The sequence below is a fragment of the Schistocerca nitens genome, chromosome 10, assembly GCF_023898315.1.
Source record: "Schistocerca nitens isolate TAMUIC-IGC-003100 chromosome 10, iqSchNite1.1, whole genome shotgun sequence".
NCBI lineage: Eukaryota > Metazoa > Arthropoda > Insecta > Orthoptera > Acrididae > Schistocerca > Schistocerca nitens.
The window spans coordinates 15,749,414-15,770,765 of record NC_064623.1 but is presented as its reverse complement, the minus strand read 5'-3'; the positions used below and the strand labels follow the sequence as shown (position 1 = coordinate 15,770,765).

General features: G+C 46.6%; 1 protein-coding gene across 1 annotated transcript in view; it reads right to left on the bottom strand.

The window, feature by feature from the left end:
- The window catches only part of LOC126209805 (PE-PGRS family protein PE_PGRS5-like), a 39,806-nt gene extending 18,774 nt beyond the window's left edge, over nt 1-21,032 (bottom strand). The window contains exons 1-2 of the mRNA XM_049938941.1: nt 20,999-21,032; nt 3,138-3,598 (exon numbers count right to left, since the gene is read on the bottom strand). Of these exons, the coding sequence (XP_049794898.1) occupies nt 3,138-3,598; nt 20,999-21,032 (495 nt within the window). The remainder of the gene's footprint in view (nt 1-3,137; nt 3,599-20,998) is intronic.
- Between the last annotated feature and the right edge of the window lie 320 nt (nt 21,033-21,352).

Sequence of the window (21,352 nt, the reverse complement as noted above, 5' to 3'; positions counted from 1 at the left end):
CTTTTTGGGCCATAACTGAAGACTCAGTCAGCACAATGAAAAAGTATCAACTCTCCACGCGAACAATCGAAGGTGAAACTGATGATGATCTTTCTGTGTGTATGAATGGAGTCTTAGCTGATAGACTTTTCTGGAGACTAGAAATCTACTCTGTAGGAATGAGCATGGGTTTCGAAAAAGGCGATCGTGTGAAACCGAGCTCGCGCTATTCGTCCACGAGACTCAGAGGGCCATAGACACGGGGGTTCCCAGGTAGATGCCGTGTTTCTTGAGTTCCGCAAGGCGTTCGATACAGTTCCCCACAGTCGTATAATGAACAAACTAAGAGCATATGGACTAACAGTCCAATTGGATTGAAGAGTTCCTAGATAAGAGAACGCAGCATGTCATTCTCAATGGAGAGAAGTCTTCCAAAGTAAGAGTGATTTCGGGTATATACATAAATGACCTTGTGGATGACATCGGAAGTTCACTGAGGCTTTTTGCAGATGATGCTATGGTGTATCGAGAGGTTGTAACAATGGAAAATTGTACTGAAATGCAGGAGGATCTGCAGCGAATTGACGCGTGGTGCGGGGAATGGCAAGTGAATCTCAATGTAGACAAGTGTAATGTGCTGCGAATACGAAGAAAGAAAGATCCCTTATCATTTAGCTACAATATAGCAGGTCAGCAACTGGAAGCAGTTGATTCCATAAATTATCTGGGAGTACGCATTAGGAGTGATTTAAAATGGAGTGATCATATAAAGTTGATCGTCGGTAAAGCAGATGCCACACTGAGATTCATTGGAAGAATCCTAAGGAAATGCAGTCCGAAAACAAAGGGAGTAGGTTACAGTACGCTTGTTCCCCCACTGCTTGAATACTGGTCAGCAGTGTGGGATCCGTACCAGATAGGGTTGATAGAAGAGATAGAGAGGATCCAACGGAGAGCAGCGCGCTTCGTTACAGGATCATCTAGTAATCGCGAAAGCGTTACGAAGATGGTAGATAAACTCCAGTGGAAGATTCTGCAGGAGAGACGCTCAGTAGCTCGGTACGGGCTTTTGTTGAAGTTTCGAGAACATACCTTCGTCGAGGAGTCAAGCAGTATATTGCTGCCTCCTACGTATATCTCGCGAAGAGACCGTGAGGATAAAATCAGAGAGATTAGAGCCCACGCAGAGGCATACCGACAATCTTTCTTTCCACAAACAACACGAGACTGGAATAGAAGGGAGAACCGATAGAGGTACTCAAGGTACCCTCCGCTACACACCGTCAGGTGGCTTGCGGAGTGTGGATGTAGATGTACATGTAGATGATGATGATGATCATGATGATGATGATGATGATGATGATGTTTGGTTTGTGGGGGGCTCAACTGCGCAGTTATCAGCGCCCGTACAAATACCCAACTTTTGCTCAGTCCAAACTCGCCACTGTCAGGAATGATGATGAAATGATGAGGACAACGCAAACACCCAATCATCTCGAGGCAGGTGAAAATCGCTGACCCCGCCGGGAATCGAAACCGAGACCCCGTGCTCGGGAAGCGAGAACGCGATTAGCTGATACAGTGCCCTAGGGGACGTCTGTAGCAAGTGCGTGCTACGAGCTGTTTCTCCAAAATGTTTTGAGCCCGAAAATTCGCCAAAGAGGGCCTCACATGCTTGCACCTGACATCCTCATTTTGCAGCTTAATGCAAGACCACTTATTCCCCTACCAGTGAGAGAAACGCCATACATTCTTGATATAAGTCCACTAGACTTTGATTTGTTTCCGGAATTGAAGGAACAACTAAGTGGAAAACGTTTTGACACAATTGATGAAACTTCTAGTGAGGTGTGCGGTAGCGTTCTCGCTTCCCGCGCCCGCGTTCCCGGGTTCGATACCCGGCGGGGTCAGGGATTTTCTCTGCCTCGTGATGACTGGGTGTTGTGTGATGTCTTTAGGTTAGTTAGGTTTAAGTAGTTCTAAGTTCTAGGGGACTGATGACTATAGATGTTAAGTCCCATAGTGCTCAGAGCCATTTGAACCATTTTTTTTCTAGTGAGGTGACGCGAGTAATCAGACAGTTCAACAGTAACGCTGCCCTATTCGGAAATACGGAAGTTGTCATAACTTTGGGAAGCTGTCATAAGCAACAATGGAGATTACATTCAATGCCTGTACAGGTATTCTGAAAATAATTATTGTCTTCAATCTTACAGTGTGCAGAACTTCTGAAATGACGCCCTCAGGACTTCCCGTGATCAGCACGCGAATGGAATGAGGATAAATTGCGTTATGCGGTGCAATGAAAAGTACTCCCTGCCATGCACTTCGCAGTGATTTACGGTACATGGGTTTAGATGCAGACTTATAGTGGAGGATTCTCTTGCCTCCTCCACTGGGTTTTAATGCACCCTGCAACACCTTCAAATACAACACGAAAGATTTTCATATTTTCTCGCTCTCTACGCCCTGTCTATTAGTCCTACAGAAAAAATAACTGGGTCCTTTTTGTGGGACATTTTATATAGTTAAATTTTATACCAGCATGCGTTTTCATTAGAGGCCGTCGTGTTCGAATTGTTGAAGGAAATCGTACAAAGTGACCTTCAAAAGCGTTTCTCTCGAATGACTTGAAAACCGTGGCTTCCAGTGAAAACGTTTCCCAGTACAAAATTCGCTACAAAAAAAGGTCCCGTTCATTTTATTCTGTGGGAGTAAAATAGTTTGGGCGTTGCGAGCAAGGGAATATGAAAATCTTGCGCATATTGTTTGAAGGCGTTGCAGGTTGCATAACACCCAGATGCGAGGGCGGCTGAACCACCTTGTAGAACCCAATGTATGAGACCCTGTATGTCCGACTCTTCAGAGATGGTTGCGGGACTCGGCCGTTCGATACAGGACGTCAAATTAAAACACCTTTCAGCCGTCTAGTTTCCAAACTACCAGTTTCGGCGATTTACTACGTCATCTTCAGGTCCCTGACGGACGTACAGGAAGATTCCACTTCGGTTCTGATCAAAACACGGGCCAGTATTGCTGGATAATATCGACACCAGAGAAGACCCACGGAGGGGTGTATTGGTGTCTGCCCGCCTCGCAACCAACAGATGATTTGGTGCTTCGATCTACAGGAGGACGCAATACGCAAGTGTACTCACCAGTGCGAAGAGACCGTTCATGGTTGGGTGTTGGGTTGGTCGAGCGGCCGAGCTGGTCTGCGGAGCGTGCGGAGTATGGCCCGTGCTGGAGTGTGTTCCTCCAGCGCCGGAGAGCCCCTTTATAGCCCGGTTGGTGCCAAGCACCCGGCGGCCGCCCGCAGCTCTCTCCCTCCCACACACTGGAGCCTCTGTCTGGAGAGTCCACGGCGCGGATGGCACGGCCGAGCGCACCGGAACCACGCTCGTTAGCTTTCCTCCAGCGCGCGTTACGTCAGTCCAGGAAGGGGCCGCCGACGCGTTGCCCAATTGCGGTGGGCCCTTTCCATCTGGGGCAATTATCTTTTCGGGGGCGCTAATGGGCGACTCTCGAAGCGGCCAGGCGAACTCCACTCGAGACGAGACTGCAGGTAGTCCAGCAGGAACTGTGCCCGTGCAGAATCTGGAGCGCCAGACCTTGGTCACTACGAAGTTTCCGTCAGTGGTCACAAAACTGTTTATTGGCTATACGGGTTTCCCCTGCCTAACCATTACCAGTAGGTTACAACTACTGCTTACGTGTCGGTTGCCTAGAAACGTACAAGAATCTGGCCGAGTGGTTCTAGGCGCTACAGTCCGTAACCGCGCGACCGCTACGGTCGCACGTTCGAATCCTGCCTGATGTCCTTAGGTTAGTTAGGTTTAAGTAGTTCTAAGTTCTAGAGGAATGATGACCTTAGAAGTTAGGTCCCATAGTGCTCAGAGCCATTTGAACCATTTCGTACAAGAATCAAAATTTTGGTGACAGAACTCTACTACTCTACTACCAATGAAATGTTGACTGCTAGCATAATGTGACGTAGCCATTGGCCAAGCGATATTTATGCGTTATTGTCAAGGTGACACGAAAAATCGTTTTATTTGATGTTCAGTTTCGGTGTTATTTTTGGCGAATTAAGGTGTTATTCTTTGGCAAATTCAATTTTAATTTCCGTCAATGTTGGTTTTATTTTTTTGCCAATTTTCTCGCTATTTTTTTGCCTGTTGTGGATTCGTCATTTCTGAAGTGCTAATTTCTTATTATTTTTATCGCATGTAATTCCCTTTCGGTACTGTGTTGAAAATGAAAATATATCTACCATTTACGTTATACATTCCTGGCCATTAAAATTGCTACACCACGAAGATGACGTGCTGCAGACTAGAAATTTAACCGACAGGAAGAAGATGCTGTGAAATGCAAATTATTAGCTTTTCAGACCATTCACACAAGGTCGGCGCCGGTCGCGACACCTACAACGTGCTGACATGAGGAAAGTTTCCAACCGATTTCTCACACACAAATAGCAGTTGACCGACGTTGCCTGGTGAATCGTTGTTGTGATGCTTCGTGTAGCGAGAAGAAATGCGTACCATCACGTTTCCGACTTTGATAAAGGTCGGATGGTAGCCTATCGCGATTGCGGTTTATCGTATCGCGACATTGCTGCTCGCGTTGGTCGAGATCCAATGACTGTTAGCAGAATATGGAATCGGTGCGTTCAGGAGGGTAATACGGAACGCCGTGGTGGATCCCAACGGCCTCGTATCACTAGCAGTCGAGATGACAGGCATCATATCCGCATGGCTGTAGCGGATCGTGCAGCCACTTCTCGATCCCTGAGTCAACAGATGGGGACGTTTTGCAAGGCAACAACCATCTGCACGAACAGTTCGACGACGTTTGCAGCAGCACGGACTATCAGCTCGGAGACCATAGCTGCGGTTACCCTTGACTCTGCATCACAGACAGGAGCAGCTGCGATGGTGTACTCGACGACGAACCTGGGTGCACGAATGGCAAAACGTCGTTTTTCCGGATGAATCCAGGTTCTGTTTACAGCGCCATGATGGTCGCATTCGTGCTTGGCGGCATCGCGGTAAACGCAGGTTGAAAGCATGTATTCGTCATCGCCATACTGGCGTATGGCCCGGCGTGATGGTATGGGGTGCCATTGGTTACACGTCTCGGTCACCTCTTGTTCGCATTGACGGCACTTTGAACAGTGGACGTTACATTTCAGAAGTGTTACGACCCCTGGCTCTACCCTTCATTCGATCCCTGCGAAACCCTACATTCCAGCAGGATAATGCACGACTGCATGTTGCAGGTCCTGTACGGGCCTTTCTGGATACAGAAAATGTTGGACTGCTGCCCTGGCCAGCACATTCTCCAGATCTCTCAGCAATTGAAAACGTCTGGTCAATGGTGACCGAGCAACTGGCTCGACACAATATGCCAGTCACTACTCTTGATGAAATGTGGTATCGTGTTGCAACAGCATGGGCAGCTGTACCTGTATGCGCCATCCAACCTCTGTTTGACTGAATGCCCAGCCGTATCAAGGCCGTTATTGCGGCCAGGGGTGGTTGTTCTGGGTACTGATTTCTCAGGATCTATGCACCCAAACTGCGTGAAAATGTAATCACATGTCAGCTCTAGTATAATATACACTCCTGGAAATTGAAATAAGAACACCGTGAATTCATTGTCCCAGGAAGGGGAAACTTTATTGACACATTCCTGGGGTCAGATACATCACATGATCACACTGACAGAACCACAGGCACATAGACACAGGCAACAGAGCATGCACAGTGTCGGCACTAGTACAGTGTATATCCACCTTTCGCAGCAATGCAGGCTGCTATTCTCCCATGGAGACGATCGTAGAGATGCTGGATGTAGTCCTGTGGAACGGCTTGCCATGCCATTTCCACCTGGCGCCTCAGTTGGACCAGCGTTCGTGCTGGACGTGCAGACCGCGTGAGACGACGCTTCATCCAGTCCCAAACATGCTCAATGGGGAACAGATCCGGAGATCTTGCTGGCCAGGGTAGTTGACTTACACCATCTAGAGCACGTTGGGTGGCACGGGATACATGCGGACGTGCATTGTCCTGTTGGAACAGCAAGTTCCCTTGCCGGTCTAGGAATGGTAGAACGATGGGTTCGATGACGGTTTGGATGTACCGTGCACTATTCAGTGTCGCCTCGACGATCACCAGTGGTGTACGGCCAGTGTAGGAGATCGCTCCCCACACCATGATGCCGGGTGTTGGCCCTGTGTCGTATGCAGTCCTGATTGTGGCGCTCACCTGCACGGCGCCAAACACGCATACGACCATCATTGTCACCAAGGCAGAAGCGACTCTCATCGCTGAAGACGACACGTCTCCATTCGTCCCTCCATTCACGCCTGTCGCGACACCACTGGAGGCGGGCTGCACGATGTTGGGGCGTGAGCGGAAGACGGCTTAACGGTGTGCGGGACCGTAGCCCAGCTTCATGGAGACGGTTGCGAATGGTCCTCGCCGATACCCCAGGAGCAACAGTGTCCCTAATTTGCTGGGAAGTGGCGGTGCGGTCCCCTACGGCACTGCGTAGGATCCTACGGTCTTGGCGTGCATCCGTGCGTCGCTGCGGTCCGGTCCCAGGTCGACGGGCACGTGCACCTTCCGCCGACCACTGGCGACAACATCGATGTACTGTGGAGACCTCACGCCCCACGTGTTGAGCAATTCGGCGGTACGTCCACCCGGCCTCCCGCATGCCCACTATACGCCATCGCTCAAAGTCCGTCAACTGCACGTACGGTTCACGTCCACGCTGTCGCGGCATGCTACCAGTGTTAAAGACTGCGATGGAGCTCCGTATGCCACGGCAAACTGGCTGACACTGACGGCGGCGGTGCACAAATGCTGCGCAGCTAGCGCCATTCGACGGCCAACACCGCGGTTCCTGGTGTGTCCGCTGTGCCGTGCGTGTGATCATTGCTTGTACAGCCCTCTCGCAGTGTCCGGAGCAAGTATGGTGGGTCGTGAATGTGTTCTTTTTTCCATTTCCAGGAGTGTATTTCTCCAATGAATACCCGTTTATCATCTGCATTTCTTCTTGGTGTAGCAATTTTAATGGCTAGTAGTGTACTTATCGACCTCACAGATCACACGTGTTTATATAAGTAAAAAATTATCCAGATCCGAGTAAGACTCGCAAAGTGAGGTTTCGGTACAAACTTAGTTGGGTGTGTAGACAGTGATCCCTTTTCAACCTACTATCGACAATGATACTGGCAATATGTCGATCTACACCTACATCTACATCTACATAGATACTCCGCAAGCCATTGCAAGGCGCGTGGCGGAGGGTACCTTGTGTCAATACTAGTCATTTCCTTTCCTGGAATAAATGATGACTAACTAACAACCGCAGCTGCCGACAGGTGTTGTTGATATACCTCGATGTGGACAGCTGAAAATGCGAGCCCCGACCGGGACTCGAACCCGGGATCTCCTGCTTACATGGCAGACGCTCTATCCAGCCACCGAGGACACAGATGAATAGCACGACGGCAGGGACTTATCCCTTGCACGCTTCCCGTGAGACTCAGATTCCCAACCGTGCACAATTCTACATATGTATTGTCGCGCTATTCATCTGTGTCCTCGGTGGCTGAGATGGATAGAGCGTCTGCCATGTAAGCAGGAGATCCCGGGTTCGAGTCCCGGTCGGGGCTCGCATTTTCAGCTGTCCACATCGAGGTATATCAACAGCACCTGTCGGCAGCTGAGGTTGTTAGTTAGTCATCATTTATTCCAGGGAAAAACTGCACCGTCACCAACGGTAACTGTTCTTTCGAGAACAAGTTACTGTCTTCATATATATTTCCTTTCCTGTTCCACTCGCATATTGACCGAGGGAAAAACGACAGTCTATATGCCTCCGTATGAGCCTTATTGTCCGGTATCTTATCTTCGTGGTCCTTGGCGGCAGTAGACTCGTTCCACAGTCAGCTTCAAATGCCACTTTTCAGGGATTCCAAGACCTGCGAAAATATTTAATTTCAAGTTTTAAAAAAATTTTAAAAAGGCTCAAATGGCTGTGAGCACTATGGGACTTAACATCTGAGGTCATCAGTCCCCTAGACTTAGAAGTACTTAAACCTAACTAACCTAAGGACATCACACACATCCACACCGAGCGAGGTGGCGCAGTGGTTAGCACACTGGACTCGCATTCGGGAGGACGACGGTTCAATCCCGCGTCCGGCCATCCTGATTTAGGTTTTCCGTGATTTCCCTAAATCGCTCCAGGCAAATGCCGGGATGGTTCCTTTCAAAGGGCACGGCTGACTTCCTTCCCCATCCGTCCCTAATCCGATGAGACCGATGACCTCGCTGTCTGGTCTCCTCCCCCAAAAACCAACCAACCAACACATCCACGCCCGAGGCAGGATTCGAACCTGCGACCTAGCAGCAGCGCGGTCCCGGACTGAAGCGCCTAGAACCGCTCGGCCACAATGGCCCGTCTTCAAGTTTAAAGTCGGACAAGAAATAACAAAAAAAAATATTTTCTCCTGTGATATAATTAATAATTAACTATTTTCTCATTTTTCCCCTTTGCTTGTACTGCGAAACGTTGTTTCTTGCCAAATTTCATGATTATGCGTCGAGGAGAAGTACCCTATAGATTTCGATGAGTGAGTTTGTATCAAAATCTTTGACATAAATGGCCGTATCTTTTGATTCCAATGACTTAGAGAAGCTAACTTTCATTATACCGCCAAGGGACCGTAGCTGTTATTATGTGACGTAAACTTTAACTTGACCCGTCCACCCGTTCCCAAGAGAAGTCTCGAAAGGCAACGAAACTCTGCAGCGGAGCTCGGTGGGTACACCTCATCGAGTCTCGTGAGCAGCTGACACGGTGTTGGGCAGTTGTGCCCCTACAGAAGGCACAAGACGTCTCGCATTGCACAGAGCATTTGATGCATTTGCGAGGAACCCAGTCACACAGCGCGGACACTTCACGTAACCCAGTCAGTCGCGTCAAACGTTACTGCGAAGGGCAGTGGTCGTCAAACTGCGTCCCGAAGCCGGCGTGCTTCCAGAACCAAGCGCCCCGCGGATTTCAGTCGAACTTTTAGCTTTTTACCCGTCGCTTCGCATGCGTGCACGTGGGTCACTTACATTACACGCGTATACGGCTGAGTCTCTGTCGTTTTATACCATACGACTCCAGAGAGTATACTGAATTTATCAACGGTATTCAGCCGTGCGAAATGTGTTTTGGTTGCGAAAAACGCCGACAAAAAATATTTGCTAGCTGTAGTGCACATTCTCCCGACCTGGTTGACACACTGAACAACGCAAATAAGAGGTAAATTGCACTTCATTCTTTTAAAGTGTGCCGTATCATCTAACTCCATTATGGTACTTGTTGGCTATGGTTTCATCAAAATAATCTGCAGAAAAATTAATGTCTTCCCTATCCGGATGACTTAGTTGTGATGGCAGATTCTATTGAAAGTTTGCAAAGTAATATTTCAGAGCTAGAACAGAAATGTAAGGACTATGGTATGAAGATTAGCATCTCCAAAACAAAAGTAATGTCAGTGGGAAAGAGATATAAACGGATTGAGTGCCAAACAGCAGGAACAAACTTAGAACAGGTGGACGGTTTCGAGTACTTAGGATGCATATTCTCACAGGATGGCAACATAGTGAAAGAACTGGAAGTGAGGTGTAGCAAAGCTAATGCAGTGAGCGCTCAGCTACGATCTATTCTCTTCTGCAAGAAGGAAGTCAGTACCAAGACTAAGTTATCTGTGCACCGTTCAATCTTTCGACCAACTTTGTTGTATGGGAGCGAAAGCTGGGTGGATCCAGGTTGCGTTATCAATAAGGTTGAGGTTACGGATATGAAAGTAGCTAGGATGATTGCAGGTACTAGTAGATGGGAACAATGGCAGGAGGGTGTTCACAATGAGGAAATCAAAGAAAAACTGGGAATGATCTCTATAGATGTAGCAGTCAGGGCGAACAGGCTTAGATGGTGGGGTCATGTTACACGCATGGGAGAAGCAAGGTTACCCAAGAGACTCATGGGTTCAGCAGTAGAGGGTAGGAGGAGTCGGGGTAGACCAAGGAGAAGGTACCTGGATTCGGTTAAGAATGATGTTGAAGTAATAGGTTTAACATCAGAAAAAGCACCAATGTTAGCACTGAATAGGAGATCATGGAGTAATTTTATAAGGGGGACTATGCTCCAGACTGAACGCTGAATCAAAAGTTTTGGATGATGATGATGATGATGATATCCTAGTTTCCTCTTCTGCTTCTCTCTCCTCCTCCATCTGCTTCATCACACTCTGTCCCTCTTCCGCATGCCTCTTCTCTCATCCCCGCTTCCTCACATCCTCTCTCTTTCATCTCGCACACCTCTCCCTCTTCACCCTGACATCCTTTTCCACCTGCCAACTAGCCTTCTTCAACTTCCACCTGCCTCCTACGTCTCCACCTGCTACATCCCCTCTTCCCCCCTCCATCGCCACTCTGTTCATCTTCCGCCCCACCCCCCGCGCACCTCTGTCCATCTCTTCCTTCCCTCTCTCTCTATTTCCTCCTCCCCTCTCTCTCCATCTTCTTCTCCCATCTCTCTGTTTGTCTTGTATCTGCCTATCTCCTCTGCTCCCCTCTCTGTCTGTCCTCCTCCGCCCTCACTTTCTGCAGCTCCTTCTCGCCCTATCTTTCTGTCCATCTGCCCTTCCCCCTCTACTTCCTACTCCATCCTCACTTTGTCCCTCTCCTCCCCCACCTTTCTCTGTTCATCTCCTCGTCACGTCTCTCTACATCCATCTGATCCTCCCTCACCTCTCTGTCCATGTCTGTCCATCTCCTTCTCCTACCTTTCTCTGTGAATCTGTCTTGTCTGAGTCCTTCTTCCTCTAATCTCTGTCTCCACCTTATATGTCACCTGCAATCCAATTGGAGATATGTAGTACTTATCACCCCCCTCCCCACCGCCCCCCCCCTAATACTTCTTTCCAGGCAATAAGTATTATGTGTACCAAGTTGGGCTGAAATTAATCTAAGGGTTAACAGGAGATGTAGAACACACACACACACACACATCCACACACATAATGGATCACCTGCTATATGAACTTTGACACAGAATTAACATGGCTTCACAAATGCAGATTACAGGGGTAGTCAGTTTCAAATTCTGTGTGTACATTTTGTAACAAGGGTTAGTAAATTACATTAATGTTGTAATACTATGGGTGCAGATAAGAGAAGCCCATGTAAGTACAACAGCAATGCAGTGAAATTACAGAAATGAAGAGCTGAAATGACCTTACCATTTATTTACAGTGAAAGATACAGCAAAAAATACATTTGTACAAGATTCTGAAAGTGACCCGCTGCAACATCGATACACAGCTGTGCGCGTCTAGGCATATTATTCACATACACCCGGCGTAAAGTTCTCATATAGATGGCGGCAACTTGAGGGCTGATGTTGTCTTTCAGCTTCTGTACTGTGTGTGGATTTATTTCATACAGCTTGCTCTTCAAGTGTCCGCACAGGAAAAAATCTCATGTTGTTAGGTCCGGCGAACTTGGTGGCCATAAATGCTTGCTGACAGTTCGTTCCTCAGCGAAGACATCATGGACTCGTTCCAGTGGTGACTTAGGTGCTAAACGCCGATTTTTTCATCATGGAGTAGTTGCTGACACACAATGTTTGGGTTCTCCGTCGCCCAGTACCTCGTATTCTGTGAATTCATATGGTCGGAAAGATGAAACCATGCTTCATTACTCATGACGTAGTCGAAAGGGTGTAACAAACCATCGTTGGTGTTATTAAAAAGACAGGTACCGTAATCTACACGTTTCTGACTGCCACCTCCTGTAAGTGCTGCACAATCGTCACTCGATATGACTTCAAATTAAGATTACCTATTTCTGCCAGCAACTCCTCCTGCTTACATGCGCCTGTTGGGCCAATTTACGAGTAGACTTCTCTGAGCTTTGATTACTTCTTCGGGGAATGTCTACAATAACTTCTGGTGTGCGAACTGAAGGAATTCTTTGCCGTTTTACATTTTGCACTGATTCTTAGGTGCACCAAATTTGATACATACTCCGTACTGCCCTCTTTGTTGGTAGTTCTCTGTCCGAATACTTGGGCCCGAAAATTTTGCGAGTTTCCTTAATCGAACCTGTTTTCACATATGTATCCACAGTTTCCGTTGTTTCTTCTGTCGAGAAAGTCATTTTGCAGGCGAGCAAGAGGAACGTCTAACTTCACTGATGAAATAAACTGAAATGCCGACAGAGGAATGCTAACAATCGATTACTGCGTAAAACTGTCTATTGTTGTAGTCCGTTCACTCTATTTCAGAAGTCGGAATATTGCATTCGCATTCAGAAGGGAGGCGCGCTATTTTTAGCTGCGCCACCATGTCGAAGTCGCATCGTTCCTCAGCGGCCAGCAGCACATTCGACGCTCAACGTTGACGTTCGAAAGCAACGTATGTGTGCGGACGGCTTAAGACTGTCCGTGGTGGGGCGCAGCTGGAGGGGACAGGAGCAGCAGATGACTTAAGCCCTCCGCCCTGGAGTGGAGCTCAGACACGGGGCAGCCAGAGACAGGCGGCACAGAGCCGTCTCCCTGGAGCTGGAACGATCGACAAGGGAGAGAGAGAGAGACGGGCGTTGAGGGGGAACGACAAGGTGACGGGCGAAATTACTGCTCACATTCAGGGTTTTTACCCTCCTTACTGGACTGCAATAGACAAATGAGGTTTGCTGTAATGATAAAAGCATACATTGAAGTTTTAATTGGTATTTTTTTATTGAAAAATATTAGTATTTTCACTGTGTAATAGGGATTTTCCCGAGGCAGCTCTGAAAGGAGGTAGATCGACGGTTGTCGCCGTAACTCCAGTTGTATTTATTTGGAACATGAAATTAACACATCACTCTGGTCCTTACAGATGTAATTTTAGTTCATCGTAGGGATTTGCAAAAAAAAAAAAAAGTGAAACTATTGTTGTTGTTGTTGTCTTCAGTCCTGAGACTGGTTTGATGCAGCTCTCCATGCTACTCTATCCTGTGCAAGCTTCTTCATCTCCCAGTACTTATTGCAACATACATCCTTCTGAATCTGCTTAGTGTATTCATCTCTTGGTCTCCCTCTACGATTTTTACCCTCTACGCTGCCCTCCGGTACTAAATTGGTGATCCCTTGATGCCTCAGAACATGTCCTTTAAGTGTCTCATTTCCTAATCTAATTCCCTCAGCATCACCCGACTTAATTCGACTACATTCCATTATCCTTGTTTTGCTTTTGTTGATGTTGATATTATATCCTCCTTTCAAGACACTGTCTATTCCGTTCAACTGCTCTTCCAAGTCCTTTGCTGTCCCTGACAGAATTACAATGTCATCGGCGAACCTCAAAGTTTTTATTTCTTCTCCATGAATTTTAATACCTACCCCGAATTTTTCTTTTGTTGCCTTTACTGCTTGCTCAATATACAGATTGAATAACATTGGGGAGAGGCTACAACCCTGTCTCACTCCCTTCCCAACCACTGCTTCCCTTTCATTATCCCTCGACTCTTAGAACTGCCATCTGGTTTCTGTACAAATTGTAAATAGCCTTTCGCTCCCTGTATTATACCCTTGCCACCTTCAGAATTTGAAAGAGAGTATTCCAGTCAACATTGTCAAAAGCTTTCTCTAAGTCTATAAATGCTAGAAATGTTTGCCTTTCCTTAATCTGTTTTCTAAGATAAGTCGTATGGTCAGTATTGCCTCATGTGTTCCAACATTTCTGCGAAATTCAAATTGATCTTCGCCGAGGTCGGCTTCTACCAGTTTTTCCATTCGCCTGTAAAGAATTCGCGTTAGTATTTTGCAGCTATGACTTATTAAACTGATAGTTCGGTAATTTTCACATCTGTCAACACCTGCTTTCTTTGGGATTGGAATTATTCATCGTCCATGTTTCACTTCCATAAATGGCTACACTCCATACAAATACTTTCAGAAACGACTTCCTGACCCTTAAATCTATACTCGATGTTAACAAATTTCTCTTCTTCAGAAACGCTTTCCTTGCCATTGACAGTCTACATATTATATCCTCTCTACTTCGACCATCATCAGTTATTTTGCTCCCCAAATAGCAAAACTCCTTTACTACTTTAAGTGTCTCATTTCCTAATGAATAAATATGTCAAAAATTTGCCATTTTTTGTAACCCTCTTTTTTGGCCGAAAAAATACTAACTACACTCCTGGAAATTGAAATAAGAACACCGTGAATTCATTGTCCCAGGAAGGGGAAACTTTATTGACACATTCCTGGGGTCAGATACATCACATGATCACACCGACAGAACCACAGGCACATAGACACAGGCAACAGAGCATGCACAATGTCGGCACTAGTACAGTGTATATCCACCTTTCGCAGCAATGCAGGCTGCTATTCTCCCATGGAGACGATCGTAGAGATGCTGGATGTAGTCCTGTGGAACGGCTTGCCATGCCATTTCCACCTGGCGCCTCAGTTGGACCAGCGTTCGTGCCGGACGTGCAGACCGCGTGAGACGACGCTTCATCCAGTCCCAAACATGCTCAATGGGGCACAGATCCGGAGATCTTGCTGGCCAGGGTAGTTGACTTACACCTTCTAGAGCACGTTGGGTGGCACGGGATACATGCGGACGTGCATTGTCCCGTTGGAACAGCAAGTTCCCTTGCCGGTCTAGGAATGGTAGAACGATGGGTTCGATGACGGTTTGGATGTACCGTGCACTATTCAGTGTCCCCTCGACGATCACCAGTGGTGTACGGCCAGTGTAGGAGATCGCTCCCCACACCATGATGCCGGGTGTTGGCCCTGTGTGCCTCGGTCATATGCAGTCCTGATTGTGGCGCTCACCTGCACGGCGCCAAACACGCATACGACCATCATTGACACCAAGGCAGAAGCGACTCTCATCGCTGAAGACGACACGTCTCCATTCGTCCCTCCATTCACGCCTGTCGCGACACCACTGGAGGCGGGCTGCACGATGTTGGGGCGTGAGCGGAAGACGGCCTAACGGTGTGCGGGACCGTAGCCCAGCTTCATGGAGACGGTTGCGAATGGTCCTCGCCGATACCCCAGGAGCAACAGTGTCCCTAATTTGCTGGGAAGTGGCGGTGCGGTCCCCTACGGCACTGCGTAGGATCCTACGGTCTTGGCGTGCATCCGTGCGTCGCTGCGGTCCGGTTCCAGGTCGACGGGCACGTGCACCTTCCGCCGACCACTGGCGACAACATCGATGTACTGTGGAGACCTCACGCCCCCGTGTTGAGCAATTCGGCGGTACGTCCACCCGGCCTCCCGCATGCCCACTATACGCCCTCGCTCAAAGTCCGTCAACTGCACATACGGTTCACGTCCACGCTGTCGCGGCATGCTACCAGTGTTAAAGACTGCGATGGAGCTCCGTATGCCACGGCAAACCGGCTGACACTGACGGCGGCGGTGCACAAATGCTGCGCAGCTAGCGCCATTCGACGGCCAACACCGCGGTTCCTGGTGTGTCCGCTGTGCCGTGCGTGTGATCATTGCTTGTACAGCCCTCTCGCAGTGTCCGGAGCAAGTATGGTGGGTCTGACACACCGGTGTCAATGTGTTCTTTTTTCCATTTCCAGGAGTGTATCAACATTAAAAAAATCGGCTAGGACGAACTGAAGAGAATTCAGTTTGCTTTAAGGGAGACCAGAAATCATTAAAATCAGATGAAAATTGTAGCGTGGGCAACGGCAGCCATGCCGAAAAAGAGGGTTTGAGACAAACGAGTTTAGCACATTGACTGCCATGGTATAGTCCTGCTTTAGTTTGCTCCACGTAAACTTGTTAAGTGCAAATAAAGTGAAAATATGGCATTTTAGTACCTTTATTGAAACTATTTTGTGTGAGTTACATGTGATTCACACGGCCGCAGAGTAAAGGTACCCATTCGGGAGGACGACGGTTCCGTGATTTCCCTAAATCATTCCAGGCAAATGTTGGGATGGTTCCTTTGAAAGGGCACGGCCGACTTCCTTCCCCATCCTTCCCTAATCCGTTGAGACCGATGACCTCGCTGTCTGGTCTCCTTCCCCAAACAACCCCAACCCCATTCAAACCAGCTTCCAGTAAAGGTACTAGGTGTGTCATTTGCTATGTCACTAATAATTTTAGGTTTGTACTCCTGTCAGTTTTTCATTCCACAGCATTATTTGTGTACAGTTCCATTATTGCTTTCCTGCATTGTTGGTACAGTCTGTATTCAATATTCTTTGCTCCGTAACAAAGTGATATTGAGGCAGAAGAAAATGTCTGGAAGAAGTTATGAAGATGAACAAGGGCATGTACAGCAGCTTTTAGATGAAGTTATGGACATAAGTGATGGAGATTCTGTGTCTTTATTTGGTGATAGCTCAGACGAATTTTTACCAGAGGAGACCAGAAGCGAAACCGGAAGTTCTGATGATAAAATCACATCAGTGAAGGTAGGAAGAAGAGGTTCATGTCCACATTCAGTCAAAGAACCAGACTTCACAGCTGTAAAAAACCAGGCAACAATGCACCTCTAACCGTGTTAGTGCCGTAACTACTGCAGTTGATTCAGGTTCAACTGAAGCAAGTGTAACATCAGAAAGTTCTGAGGATGAAGATGACACGCTTAGAAAAAATTCTAATGAGATTGTCTGGGGGCCAGTTACGTATAAAAATATGAAAAACTTTACATTTATTCATTCCAGTTCTGGTGTAAATGCTTCTGTTGCACTAACTCTCAAAGGCAAGAGACCATACGATGTCTTCAAATATTTTGTAACTGATGAAATTTTAGAATATCTGACTCAACAAACTAATTTGTACATGGGAGCACAGCCAGACGTATGTGTACAGTGTGCTACAAAAAAATGAATGAATTTGAACGAGACCAAGCTGTCAAGAAATGCAAACAAACTGCATCGAAATGTAAGACCTGTGACTCATATTTTCGCGTAGAGTGTTTTTTCATAAAGCACAGTGCATACAGCCGGCCGGTGTGGCCGTGCGGTTCTAAGCGCGTCAGTTGGGAACCGCGTGACCGCTACGGTCGCAGGTTCGAATCCTGCCTCGGGCATGGATGTGTGTGATGTCCTTAGGTTAGTTAGGTTTAAGTAGTTCTAAGTTGTAGGGGACTGATGACCTCAGTAGTTAAGTCCCATAGTGTTCAGAGCCATTTTTGAACAGTGCGTACAGGTGTTAGAGAAACAAAGTGGAATGACACCAAAGTTTTCAGTTTCATTGTTGTTGCAATTACAGTTGAAGAATGTAAATAAAACTATGTGATTTGCAATCTACTGTGTAAGTAATATGTCAAACTAAATAATAAATAAATCGTAAAAAGAAGAAAAGTCCAATACAACTGAGCCATGAGAGTTATATATAAGTCACGAATTCAAATGTCAATAACTACTCTTGAGCTCTTGACGACCGTAGTTCACGTACATGATTTGTTACTGGAGCCTTAACCTACTATAACACAGAGTCACAGCACGCTCCTGTGAGTTACAACTGCACCACGGAACTTTAAATGGAAAAATGTCTGTGAGTTGTATTTACTACACGTGGTCCGAAGAGAACACTTCCTGTGAGTTATATTTAACTCACGCGGCAGTCAATGTGTTAAAGTTTGAAAAGTATTTACCATATAAAGAAAGGGACAAAGGTTGAAACTTACGGGATATCATCGATGCCTGTTCCATAATAACTACCGCCCCGGCTAGTTGGCGGCCGCTTTCTGCTACTTTGACCTGATAAAGCCCCCATTTTCGTCTTCAAGGCCGCCGCTGAGCACAGCGCCCCTGGCGTCCCTCCCTCTCTTTATAGAGTCGTCGTATTTCGTCGCCGATTTAGATTCGAAGGGCGTCTGCCACAGGCATTAATGCAGTACGGCCTACTGGGCAAATATGAAGCCGTGTTGACAATTTCGCTTCAGCTGGATGTTATTTTTGGAACGCATCTCCAAATGAGATTACTCAAACTCTCGTTCATATTTTGAGTGAAACCGCCCCAAACAATGCTCCAGCAAATCAGGTTTTCTCAAATCGGTATAAATAGGGGTGAAGACTCGTGGAAATGGCGTTTTGTGTTATGCGCGCTCGGCTTCAAACGCTCACAGAGTGTCACGTTTTATAGCTAGCGCAAAACATTTTGGGGAATAATTCTTCAATGTATATACATTCGAATTCGGCAATAAAAAAATTTTAGAGGTTTTTCGACCGTCACCTCGTCGCTCACTCCTTAAGACCATCCGCCATGTGTGAGTCGCTTGAACACGTTCGCGAGCGCCTCTGCAGACACACACACACACACACACACACACGGTCTCTCTGTTTATCTCTCTCTCTCTCTCACGTCTGCTAAGTCTGGGTTGCACCGCGTCTCCACACGGGCCAAGTACTGCAGCGGCTTGTGTGGCTAGCTAGGACGATTATGGTTCAAATGGCTCTGAGCACTATGGGGCTTAACATCTTAGGTCATCAGTCCCCTAGAACTTAGAACTACTTAAACCTAACTAACCTAAGGACATCACGCAACACCCAGCCATCACGAGGCAGAGAAAATCCCTGACCCCGCCGGGAATCGAACCCGGGAACCCGGGCGTGGGAAGCGAGAACGCTACCGCACGACCACGAGATGCGGGCGGACGATTATGCGTGGAAGACGAGATCTTAATGACAATACAATTAATTTCCTGAGGTTCACGTTGCGACTGAAACAGAGATTGTACATAACTGCGTACTTGATGCTTAGTTGGAGGAGACAGGAAACATATTAAGTGACTTATGATAAAACTGTGTGATCACTTGGTGCCTCGTTTTTTATTTGTTTACGTCGGTGTTGCCGACCTAACGAAGTAAATTATCCAAACCTAACGATTTGCTCATTTCTGTTTTCTCTCTCTGTGACTCTCTATCCCTCCCTCCCTTCCTCTCTCTCTCTCTCTCTTTCTGTGCGTGTGCGTGTGTGTGTGTGTGTGTGTGTGTGTGTGTGTGTGAGTGAGTGTTTAGGTGTTTATTTATGTTTATGTGTGCATGAATTGTTCCTTTTTTACTTATTATGCTCAGACATTTTGAAGGTAGGTGAGACTGTAAGTGGTCAGGGAGGAAGCTTCTGAAATATGAATGTGGATCTAATATCTGTCAAGGAAATCTTAATGTCTTAGCATAACCATGTCTCCGACGTAAATAAAACGCATGCGCTCATACACAGGAACGAACACTTAAACACACAAACACACACATATAATGATAGACACACAGCGGAAATGAACAATCGTTAGGTTTGCATCATTTACTTCGGCAGGCCAGCAATACTGATGCAAACAAATAGAAAAAAAAGAGGCAGCAGTGAACACACAGTTTCATCGTAAATCAGTAAAGTGTTGTCGTAAGAAAAATCTGCAGTTAATGTCAAACTAATAACTGGTGTGCTACAGCAGTTACCTTGAGAAACATGCAAACTACAAAACAAACACAACGTGACGTGAAACTGTGTCTATTTTTGTAACTGATGAGTTAATGTCGAAGTATGAAAATACGTAACATATCTGTTCAAATGGTTCAAATGGCTCTGAGCACTATGGGACTTAACTTCTGAGGTCATCAGTCCCCTACAACTTAGAACTACTTAAACGTAACTAACACACATTCATGCCCGAGGCAGGATTCGAACCTGCGACCGTAGCGGTCGCGCGGTTCCAGACTGTAGCGCCTAGAACCGCTCGGCCACCCCGGCCGGCAACATATCTGTAAATGTCCGTATCTTTTGACTGCATTGGCTGAAAAGGGTAATTTTTTTAAACGAACAAGAGACCGTAGAATGATTATGTGCCCTAAATTTCGACTTGGTGCTTCTACCGTTCCTCAGAAAGCGGGCTGTTAACAGTCGGACAGAAAGACGGACAAAAAAACCGATGGACAAAAAAGAAAGTGATTCTATAAGGATTCCGTTTTTACCGATCGGGGTACAGAGCCATAAAAGTGAATTTTTTGGCTATTTTAATGATGTATATTTCGTATAATAACAATATGGAGTAGAAATATCGGTAATAATGTTTGCAATGTTTAATATACAGTAGAATCTATTTGAGATAAGGTATTTTTCTCGGTAACTTACAAAACAGTAAATGGAAGAAATATTTGCTCAGACAGATAAACGTAAGAAACGTTACTCTTTCTCGGGATTAATCAACATAGTTTATTTATTTTGCAGTTACCGTCCCTTATTTTTTAAACAGAAAATAATTCTCTTCTTCCACGTAGCTGACGTATTTAATCCAATCAAATCAGTTAAAATGACGGAGCTATCAATTTTAGCTAGAGACCTAGAAAGTTCAGAGTTTTAGCGGAGGACATGGCTGTACGGAATTGGCTGTGATAAGATGGGTAGCGGAATGTTCATTTAACTGAGGTGCACGAACGCGTGTCCATTTTCATGATATGCTAGTTAGTGCTGCTTCTAAAATACGGGTGAAGAGATGCACAGTTGCTCTCACGAAGCGACAAACTTCTTCGACGCTCTGTTTGGAGTCATCTGGGATTATGGGTTCGGTGATATAAACACGATTCCTTAGATATCCCTACGAAAATAAATCTGCTGGTGTTAAATCGGGCGACCACAGGATCGTAAACATCTTCCACGGAATGTATCGTTCACTTCTTGCACAACACCACATGCAGAATGGGCTAGGTGACCAGCGCGCTGCATCAACATCATTCAAGCCGTCGGCACACGGACCGTGCATCAGAACGTTGAGCGTGGAGCGTGCCGAGTTTCCGACGTCATACCGTGGAATAGTACGTTCGGGAGGCTTTCCGAACGTGCTGAACAATGACTAGCATGTCTGAGCGTTGACCAATGAGATGGCACAACGCCACCTACGTCACACGCACGTCTCCCTTCAGTAAAGAGTTGTGAGGCGCCATATTGGCATTCATTTCAAGCCTATACTTACGTATGCCGTTTCTGAGCACCAGCAATTTGAGCATCACTGGGAAACCAGTTGTTAACTGTGTGATTCGTTACAATAAAATAATGAGAAACATCATATTCGTGGCAAAAGAATTATTGTAACTTGCGTATTATTAGAGTATGCCATTTGAAGGCAGCGACTCACTGAAGATCCACCCAAAACCCATCGTTCTTGGTACAATTTGGGAAATACAGAAGCGTCCGATCTTACCCGTCGGCTTTGACCCATGACGTCACAAATACCGCGGAAACGACCATAAACAACAATTCCAATATGGCGGATATAAAAACATGGAATACGTATTGTAAACACTGAAATACACAAGTTTCACAAAAA